This window comes from Lampetra fluviatilis, chromosome 16 (genome assembly GCF_964198595.1).
Source record: "Lampetra fluviatilis chromosome 16, kcLamFluv1.1, whole genome shotgun sequence".
Taxonomy (NCBI): domain Eukaryota; kingdom Metazoa; phylum Chordata; class Hyperoartia; order Petromyzontiformes; family Petromyzontidae; genus Lampetra; species Lampetra fluviatilis.
In genome coordinates, this window is record NC_136290.1 from 3180577 (window position 1) to 3191445 (window position 10869).

The 10869-nt window shown below is 52.8% G+C and overlaps 1 protein-coding gene across 1 annotated transcript; it reads right to left on the bottom strand.

Annotated features, from left to right (window-relative positions):
* Nucleotides 1-688: 688 nt before the first annotated feature.
* On the bottom strand, nt 689-9519 carry LOC144936466 (volume-regulated anion channel subunit LRRC8E-like). Its single transcript, XM_078863536.1, has 8 exons — nt 9376-9519; nt 8832-8945; nt 5577-5881; nt 3769-4281; nt 3374-3521; nt 2388-2546; nt 1868-2017; nt 689-1693 (listed from the first exon to the last, which is right to left on the bottom strand). The coding sequence occupies exons 1-8, from the start codon at nt 9517-9519 to the stop codon at nt 689-691; spliced, it is 2538 nt and encodes an 845-aa protein (XP_078719662.1).
* Between the last annotated feature and the right edge of the window lie 1350 nt (nt 9520-10869).

A 10869-nucleotide genomic window follows, 5' to 3' on the forward strand; every position in this document is an offset into this window, starting at 1 on the left:
CACCTGTTATACAGGTCTTGGTAATTGAGATGTTAACTACCTCACCTGTTATACAGGCCTTGGTAATTGAGATGTCAACTACCTCACCGGTTATACACGCCTTGGTAATTGAGATGTCAACTACCTTACCTGTTATACAGGCCTTGGTAATTGAGATGTTGACTACCTCACCTGTTATACACGCCTTGTTAATTGAGATGTCAACTACCTCACCTGTTATACAGGCCTTGGTAATTGAGATGTCAACTACCTCACCTGTTATACAGGCCTTGGTAATTGAGATGTTACCTACCTTACCTGTTATACAGGCCTTGGTAATTGAGATGTCAACTACCTCGCCTGTTATACAGGCCTTGGTAATTGAGATGTCAACTACCTCACCTGTTATACAGGCCTTGGTAATTGAGATGTCAACTACCTCACCTGTTATACAGGCCTTGGTAGTTGAGATGTCAACTACCTCACCTGTTATACAGGCCTTGGTAATTGAGATGTCAACTACCTCACCTGTTATACAGGTCTTGGTAATTGAGATGTTACCTACCTCACCTGTTATACAGGAGGTCGTGGCTTCGATCCCGACCCTGACGCTGCCTACTGCTGTATAGTTGGAGTTGACAATGCCGGTTGTAATTGCCGGTGAAAGTCTCTCGTGTCTTCGGGGTTCTCACTTTCTCGGATTTCTCTCTCAGTTCCTTGGACTTCTCTCCCAGCTTCCATGGGGGCTCTGCGTCGCGCCGCTGGGCTCGCCCCGCATCGCCTCCTTCACCTGCGCCGGCAGCGACTCGAACAGCTCCTCCTCCACCAGCAGCCCCCCGCGCCTCAGCTCCGCGCACTCCCCCAGCTCGGCCGGCAGCTCCGTCAGCCGGTTCCCGACCAGCTCCAAGCGGCGCAGCCTCGACAGCCTCCCGACCAGGCCGCTCAATTCGCGCAGCTCGTTGTTGGCGAGTGCCAGCGTCCGCAACCCCTCGCACCGGAACAACTCGTCGGGCAGACTCCGCAGGGCGTTGCCTGATAGACGGAGGGTGCTCAGCCGAGTCAGCTGGCACACCTCGGGCGGCAGGGCGGCGATGGCGTTGCGGCTCAGGTCGAGGACCTGCAGGCCGTGCAGACGGAACAGCCCAGTGGGCAGCTCGCCCCCGATGAGGTTCCCGTCGAGGAAGAGCGAGCGCAGCGCCGGCGAGCCTGCCCCCCCCGCCGCCGCCAAGCGCGGGACGCTCGCGAGGGCGTTGTCCGAGAGACGCAGGACGGCGAGGCGCTTGCAGGCGGCCGCCGGCAGCATCGCCACATCGTCGCCGTCGCCCGGCGAGCGGAGGCCGTTGCGGGAAAGGTCGAGGTCGCTCAGGCGTCCCAGCGCCAGCAGGGGCCGCGCAAGCTCGGCGGGCTCCAGGCCGCAGCGCGTCAGCCGCAGCGTCTCCAGGCTGCGCAGCTTGCTCAGGGGCGCCAGCGACTCGAGGCGCGCGCCGCCGTTGTCGAGGGCGAACGTGCGCAGGCCGCCGCCGCCGCCGGCGACAGTGGCCAGGCCGGGCGGGAGGCGGGCGACGCTGGTCGTCAGGCGCAGGCCCTGCAGGCGCCTGAGGCCGCCCAGCGGCTTGAGGAGCGCCGGCGTCAGGGGCCCCTCCAGGGACAGCTCCTCCAGGTGGCGCATGTCACGCAGCCAGCCCGGGACCTCCGCCTTGATTGCAAACTTCACCTGCGAGAGGGCGCGGGGGGGGCGGATGGTGAATGTCGGTCCCCGACATTGTGACTTAAATACATTTGGTGGGGGAGGTGACTTTTTGGCGATGTCACGGCCCGGATCAGTGGAGCCGAATGGACCGCTCAGACCGAGCCACCCTCGCGCCCGCCCGCCCATCCACCCACGCACCTCCAGCTGGCGCAGCTCCTCGCTGAGGAAGGCGAGTGCGCGATTGTCGACGCCCACGGTGCAGTTCAGCAGCCGGAGCTTGTGCAGATTCACCATCTGCACCACCGCCGCCCCCAGCGTCACCCCGTGCATCGAGTCCAGTGTCAGCACCTTCGGTGGGGGATTGGGTACGAGGGTGAGTGAGTTGGTAGGTCAGTGGGTATGAGGGTGAGTGAGTTAGTGGGTGAGTGGCTGTGTAAGTTGGTGGGTGCATGGGTGTGTGGGTGGGTGGGTGTATGGGTTGGTGAGTGAGTGGGTGTGTGGGTGGGTGTGTGCGTGGGCGGTGTGTTGGCGAGTGAGTGGGTGAGTGAGCAAGTGGGTGGGTGTGTGCGCAAGTGGTTGGGTGGGTGTGCGGGTGAGTTGGTGGGTAAGTGGGTGTCTGGGTGAGTGGGTGGGTGAGTGAATTGGTGGGGGAGTGGGTGTGCGGGTGTGGATGGGTGGGTGCATAGGTGGGTGGGTAAGTGGGTGTGTCCACGGGCACCTGTATCTGAGTGAGCCGGTATGTGTCCACTGGCACCGCTGCCAGCTTGGAGAGATGTAGCTCGCTTTCGCCCTGCGCATTGATCGCCAGCAGCCCCGTCAGATGCGACAGGGTCCACGCTTGATCCACGTTCACCTGCCTAAGCTTATTTTCGCTCACCTGGAGCAGCAGCAGCAGCAACAGCACCAGCAGCCACGCGTGGATGGATTTTATTTGTTTCAGCAGCGAGGGCCCAATGAGCCGTTACGCCCCATGACGGTAAAGACGTTATACACATGTAGTGAGCGACTTTTGAGACACATCATGTAGAGGCCTTCTTATTTATTCTCACACTGGACGATACAGAAATATGAACGTCTCTACGTAGCTACACATAGCCGACCCTTCTACACAACCCCATCGTCGGCGTCCAACTACACGGTTATTTGACTAGCGCAGCGACAGCGACGATGAAAGCCCTGCAGGAGATCGGCCACGACGAAGAGAGATGACGGCGAGCGGCGACGCAGCCAGGACCCAGGACCAGCAACAGCACCGAACCTCTGGTTCGGTCCCCCTTATATACACCCCGGTGCGGCCAAGCCCCGCCTCCGGCCACGCCCCCTTCCAGAATCTTCAAGCAGGTTCCCGGAGCTTGTGGTCTCACTCAGCCTTTGACCTTCACCACCGATACGCCTCCCTTATAATTAGTCATTACATAACTTGCACATAGACTAACACGGCCCATAGACTCAGATAGAGACCCAAAGACTCAACATCCCCCGTATAGCCTCGACGGACTGTTGGGGCAAGTGCCGTTAGCGAGCACCTATGCAGACCAGAACGGCGGCACACGAGGGGGTGGGTGGCCAGCACCACGTTGACCACACAGAGACCCACAGTTTGTTGTCCTTACCCCACATCTCCGATCGGCGCGGTCGGCTTCGTCAAACGTGAGGCGCTCTGCGTGCAGCGCACAGCGCGCTCTGCGAGCGGCTTCTCCTCACCTCGGACAAGAAGACAGAGAACTTGCACGCGTAGCAGGGGTCGTACTTGTCCACTAGGTGAAGGAGGAAGGCAAAGTCGTTCCGCACGTCCGGAATGTCGTCCACCCCCGTCTCCTGGCGCGCCTCCGCGAAGCTGTACTCCTTGAGCCTGCGGTGTCAGCGCCCCCCCCAGCACAGAGAACTCAGCGCCCGTCAACCCTCGTCCCAACGCGGAAGATCTCCCACGAAGCCACCGGTAGAACATTACTATTAGATATACGTAGCGGTGTCGCCGTCCGCGCTAACCGCATCTCCACGATCGCCGAAAAGCCCGCAGACCAAAGTCAGAAGGCTGCCGCACGGCGATCCGGTGCCACGCAACCGCTCTGCGGCAGCCCGCCGCCCCCCCCTCTCACCTGCCGGTCACCACCCAGTAGAAGACGTAGGCACAGGTGAGCGCGTAGACGCACATCGTGGTCGCGTAGGCCATCCACATCATGCGGAAGATGCGCCACAGCCCGTGGACGCAATAGAAGTCTCCGTAGCCCGTGATGTACTCGTCTTCCACGCAGTGGATGTGGTAGCGCATGTTGGGGCCGGCGTAACCGGTGTACGCGAGCACCACCAGCGCCTGCAGCAAGCGGGCCCCCGTCTGCCACACGTAGAGCCTGTGGAGCCCGCCGCTCGCCTCCGTGTGAGCACGTAGTTTCTTCACCTTCTCGAAGAGAGCCTTGGCCTGCTCGCCCTCCTTCTTGTCCAGGATGCGATCATCCGATGGCGTCCGCCGGCCCTCGTTCTGCTCCGGGGGGGGGCAGTCGGGGGGCGGGGCGGCCTCGCCGGGGTCGACGAATCGGACGGAAGGCCGGGGCGGTGCCGGCGGAGACTCAGAAGGCAGTTTCTCCATGGGGAGTTTGTCGGATCTCGGGTCGCTGCAAGCGTGGGACGCAGAGACGCACAGAGACCCATAGAGACTCACAGAGACCCATAGAGACTCACAGAGACCCATCGAGACTCACAGAGAACCGCAGAGACCCAAAAAGATACATAAAGTCTCACAGAAACCCCTAGAGACTCACAGAAAACCATAGAGACTCACAGAAACCCATAGAGACTCACAGAGACCAATCGAGACTCACAGAGACCCACAGAGACCCACAGAGACCCATAGTGACTCATAGAGACCCGCAGAGACCTATCAGGACTCACAGAGACCCGTAGAGACCCATAAAGACCTACAGACCCGCAGAGACCCACAGAAACCCAGAGATCCATACAGACTCAGACACCCACATCGTGACGCACATACACACGCACACCAAGATCCCCCGTATAGCCTTAACAGACTATAGGGGCAAGTGCTGTTGGCGAGCACTTATGAAGGCTGGAACTGTACATGAGGGGGTGGGTGGCTAGCACCACGCGCGGCCGCCTTTGTCTCCCCAGTGGCGATGTTTACACACCGCACCAGGTACTCATTTGAGGCTGAGTAGACCTAGGAGAGGCCCAGAGCTGGCACAAGTATGAACAACAGGTTACACTGCCCACCAGGGATTATTTGTCTGTCGTGCACCAACGCGCTGTCCAACCAAGTTACTACCTGCCCACTCCGAAGGAACGTGTTTCAGATAATCGTCGCCGGTGTTGGCCATGAGCGGTAATCGAACCTGGGTCGCCGGGATCATAGCGCAGCGTAGCGCTAACCGCTTCACTACCGTTCCCCACACACACACCACCAACCGTAAGCCAAACTGGTTATGAAAAGCAGGGGGATAGAAAGATGCGTGAACGGGCTCGCTGCCCCAAAACAGAGGTCGCAACCGGGTACCTGATACCCGTACCCTACCCAATACCCGGCTACCCGTACCCGGCCGGGTACAGGTACGGGTAGCAGTTTGCGACCCTGATGCGGCCGGGTACGGGTACGGGTAGGCCGTGAGTCACTGGTGAGTAACTGTTTGTCACTCATTTCGGGTAGGGTACGGGTAGGGAACGGGTACCCGTACCCGACCGGGTACGGGTACCCATTTGCGACCCTGGTGCGGCCGGGTACGGGTTCGGGTAAGGAATCAAAACCCATTTGCGACCTCTGCCCCAAACCCACGCAGGGTCCCCCCCGAATGGAGAAAGGGGGAACTTTTTTTAATTTTGTTACTTAAGGGGGGAAGGGATGACAAAGGAAGGAAGGAGCCGTGGGCCGTCTCTTAGTAGTCAGCCCCCTTCTAACCTGCAGCTCTCCGCCGTGGCGGGCGGTGGCGGCTGCAGCGCCGCCGCCGCTGACGCCAACCCGTCCAGCGCGGCTTCGTGCACGGCGTGCGTGGTCCACTGCGAATCCATGCACTTGCCCAGCACGCACACAAAGTGCTCAATCTTGGAGCTCGTCTCCGGGAACCTGAACCAGAAGTTCCTGGTGGCCGTCAGGATGAGCGTGTGCAGCACGACGAGGTGCGGGAAGTATTTGCTGATCCACAGCACCGCGTTGTCGTAGCAGAACTGGTTGATCAACCGGTACTGGTACTGGTCGAAGCCAACCTGGGCGAGTGTGGGAAGGGCAAAATTAACAGGCGTGGCGGTGATGTCGCATGCCCCTCCGTTGCGGTGACAGAGCTGGCTCAAATCTGGCTTTTGCCTGATGATGCCGGTTGTAATTACTGGCGAAACGTCACCGTACTCAAGATCGTCAACGTTATGGCTTTGCTCTCCAACACACCGGTGTGCTGTACTAGGATATTACACTATACACTACACTATACATTACACTATAATGTACATTACAATATACACCACACTATAAATTACACTACACTATACATTACACTATACACCACACTATACATTACACTATACCAGACGTGGGCAAAGTACGGCCCGTTGGGCTTTTAATCTGCCGAACTTGTCCAAATATTATTATTATTAAATAAAATTTTACCTTCCTCCTGTAATGCCCCCATTTACCCAGTAGATGGCGCACTTTGACCAGGAGAGAGAGAATATTCGTATGAGCAATTCATGTTTCTATTGAAAGTAAGTTAACAGTAATATTTGGGTACAGTATTGTTTTTGGAAGCATTCACTGTAATATCGTATGAACGTTTACTTCATCGCATCATCATCGTATGAATGATGCGAGAAGAGATTAACGGGTTCTTATGCGATTTACGTTCTCGGCGCTTTCGCTCTCTAAATTACGGCTTGAATGAGGGGGAGGGGTATGACTACATCGCAAAATTAATATCTTACTAGGACTTTTATATAACAAAAGTTATATACATAACTGTTGCGCTTTGTGTAATTCAACAAAACAAATAAAACTTAAGTCCGAGTTCTCTCCGAATTTCACGAGTCCGTTCTAGACCCCACAATTTTTTTAAAGAGTTTTAAGCACAGAAAATATAATTAAAGTTTGAAAAATCATTAATTATACAAACTTTTCAATAATTTCCTTCTTCACTTCGATTTAAATTTTCTTTAAAAACTTCTTCTCACCAACATTACCACTCATTACCACTTTCTCCGAAGGCAAGTTTGTAAAAGAAAACATGGTACAGACAGCAGACATCTTGTGTCGGGAGATCAAAAGCAAATTTGAAAAAGTCAGTTCATCACGCAGGACTGTGACTCGCCATGTGGAACTGATTGATAAAAATATAGCCAGTCAATTAAACGAAAAGTCTGATTCCTTTGACTTATATTCACTAGCACTGGATGAAAGTACGGACGTAAAAGACACTGCTCAGCTCCTCATTTTTATCCGAGGCATTGAAGACAGTTTTGCGATAACAGAGGAGTTTTTGACCATGGAGTCCCTGAACGGAACAACGCGGGGAGAGGACTTGTATAACCAGGTATCTGCTGTGATCGAAAGAATGACGCTATCTTGGAGTAAACTTGTCAATGTCACAACGGATGGATCGCCAAATTTAACTGGAAAAAATGTTGGGCTGCTGAAAATAATCCAGGATAAAGTGAAAGAGGAAAGCCCTGTCCAGGATCTTATTTTCCTTCACTGCATCATCCATCAGGAATCCCTGTGTAAGTCTGTATTGCAGCTTAATCATGTCGTGAATCCAGTCGTACAACTTATGAACTTTATACGAGCAAGGGGACTTCAGCACCGTCAGTTTATTACCTTCCTGGAGGAAACTGATGCGGATCATCAGGACTTGCTGTACCACTCTCGTGTCCGCTGGTTAAGTTTGGGGAAAGTGTTACAACGAGTGTGGGAGCTGAAAGAAGATATCATCGCATTTTTGGAGTTGATGGGGAAATTTGACGAATTCCCTGAGCTAAGCGACAACAACTGGCATAGTGACTTTGCGTTTGCTGTGGACATATTTTCACACATGAATGAGCTGAATGTGAAACTGCAGGGGAAAGATCAGTTTGTTCACGACATGTACAAACATGTGAAAGCCTTCAAATCCAAGCTCACTTTGTTCTCCGGACAAATTGCGAACAAATCTTTCACTCATTTCCCACACTTGCCATGCAGGAAGAGACACCGCGAAACGCAAAAAAATACAGCAAATCGCTTGAGGACCTGCACGGAGAATTCTGCCGTAGGTTCTTTGATTTCGAAAACATTGAACAGTCACTTCAGCTGGTGTCCTGTCCCCTGTCACAAGACCTTGAAACAGCACCACAGGAGCTGCAGTTGGAACTGATAGATCTTCAGTCTGACTCTGTCCTAAAGGAGAAGTTCAACTCTGTTAAACTGAATGACTTTTATGCTTCACTTAACAGAGCCACGTTTCCAAACCTCCGGAGGACTGCACAGAAGATACTGACTTTGTTTGGCTCCACTTATATGTGTGAGCAGACATTCAGCGTCATGAACACTAACAAAGCCCATCACAGATCAAAGTTAACGGATCAGCACCTCAGATCTATCCTGAGAATTGCCACAACCAAAATAACTCCAAACTTGGATGCACTGGCAAAAATGGAAGATCAACAACGCTGTTCCCACTGAAACTGATTATGTGTTGCTGCAGCGAGGTTGGAGCAAAATCTCCATCACAGAGCCTGCGTTGCTGCTCTAACCTGTTAATGTAGATAATAAAGAAGTTCAAGTGAGGTAATTGGTTTGGACGCATGCCTCAGATGTTTTAATGATGTTTGATCAGTCACGTTACAACATGTTTTTGTATTGTTCATGTTCGTGCAATTTGTTAAATTGCCTTACAAATAAATGCTTTGCTACCTGTTAAAGGCCAAATCAATTCATGTAATCATTTTTACATGTCATTTATATTAGTTCACACAAACACTCCATCCATCTGTTCCTGGCCCGGCCCCTCTGTCAAATTTTAGAACCCATTGTGGCCCGCGAGTGAAAAAGTTTGCCCACCCCTGCACTATACTGTACATTACACTATTCCTCGGGCAATTGCCGGTGGCGCAGCCGGCCTTACCGCTGGCAACCAGCGGTTCCCCCCCCCCCTGCATGGTCGTGTCGAGCCGGCCCGAGGGGGGACCTCACCGTGTGGGCCCTGGGGTTGGCCACGAGCTTCCTCAGCACGGTCTCGTTCCACTCCTTCAGATCCACGTCGAAGCCTCTCGGCACCGGCACACACAGAATGCGCTCGTTCATGTTCTGGGCGGAGGTGGGGGAAGTGGGTACCACGTGACCATGACGTGACGCCGTGTGGTCTCCTTGAAGACGTCGCTCCACTCAGGTTCACTTTGCGCGATTCCCGGTGTGTACGGGGGGGGGGGGGGGGGGGGGAGGCAACCCATATCGACCCAAGATGTGCTCTCTAGCCAGCGCTCTGAGTGAGCTCGCACGTCGAGTTGGAACCCACGACCTCCTGCGTACCAGGCGAGGTAGTTAACATCTCCCAGCCACCGTGATGATGAGACACACGCGAAGTCCAAATATGCAGCAGGGGTCGGGATGGAACCTATGACCTCCTGCGTACCAGGCGAGGTCGTCAACATCTCCGCGATGTTATCCATAGCATGGCGGCGACATTTATGAATGTGCTTGGGGACTCTCTAGAGTCTAGAGCGTTGGAACGACGTACCTGCAGCATCCCGGCAAAGATGCCTATCATGAACATGGGCACGGAGAGCATGTCGCACAACACGTCCCACCAGGGCTGAAGGATCTTGAGGTCCTGGTGACCCTCCAATGAGAAGGAGGAGGTCAGGGCTCCGATGGGAATCATGACTCGAGCCGAGACTGCACACAAGCAGACACACACAGGCAGACACACACACAGGCAGACACACAAGCAGACACACACACAGACACACACAAGCAGACACACAGGCACACACACAGACATACACAGGCAGACACATACCGGCAGACACGCACACAGAGGGTCACACACAGGCAACAAAGACGCACACAGAGACACACACACAGGCAGACACAATACAAATGTCTCCCCGTGTAGCTCCTCTGACAGGCTGTGAGGCTTACAGAGGCAGAGATTGGCTCCACTCTCTCTCACCGCCCTTGTTTTATTATAGTAGTAGTTGATATTACAGTATTAGTTAGTATAGCAGTACATGTTTTATTACTATAGTAGTAGTTGTTTGTTATTTTATTGATGTTATTAGTGTTATAGTTGTGATTATAGATGTTGTAGTTGTTATTATAGTAGTTGATATTACAGTATTAGTTATTATATCAGTTCATGTTTGTATTACTATAGTAGTAGTAGTTGTTTATATTATTTTATTGATGTTATTAGTGTTATAGTTGTGATAATAGATGTTGTGGTTGTTATTATAGTAGTTGTTACAGTATTAGTTATTACAGCAGTTCATGTTTTTATTACTATAGTAGTAGTAATTGTTTATTTTATTGATGTTATTATTAGTGTTATAATTATTATAGATGTTGTAGTTGTTATTATAGTAATGATTATAGACGTGGGAGATGTTATTATAGTAGTTATACTTGTGATTATAGATGTTGTGGTAGTGCTGGTCGTTAGGCTCCACTTCTCCCGCCAAATCGCGACGGTTTGTTGGTGGTGGTTGAGGGAGAGGGCCGCGTGGGCGAAACCAACTCGAGCGGCGTGCGCGGGAGGGGTGAATTCAATCGGCGAACATAAATTGTTTTAATTTAAGGGGGTAGACAGAAAACGCCACCTTTCACTAACGCTAGCGAGCCCTCTTGCTTCTTGTTGCTTTGGATGAAACAATAAAACTATAAACAAGTTCGCTACATTTTTTAAGCGCGTCTTTAGTTGATGCTTTCCATCCCCCTCCATACTTGGTATAGTCTGAAACGTAACCGCGCCTTATCTAGTCTATGCTATTAACCATGGGCCTTAATCCGGGCTATGAAATAAAGTTCAATGTCAAGTGCAACGGAGCTGACCAATTAAAAAACACCCGCGAAATGTCAACACCACGTGGCTCTTGGGGTGGTAACGGCCATCTTGGTAAGGGAGAAGCCCCCACACCCCCTATCCAAAATGGCCGCCCACACGTTGTTTGCTTGTGGAGGTAACCTCTGATAACCAATAGCGACTATTCACACTCAACTATTGCGGAGCTGT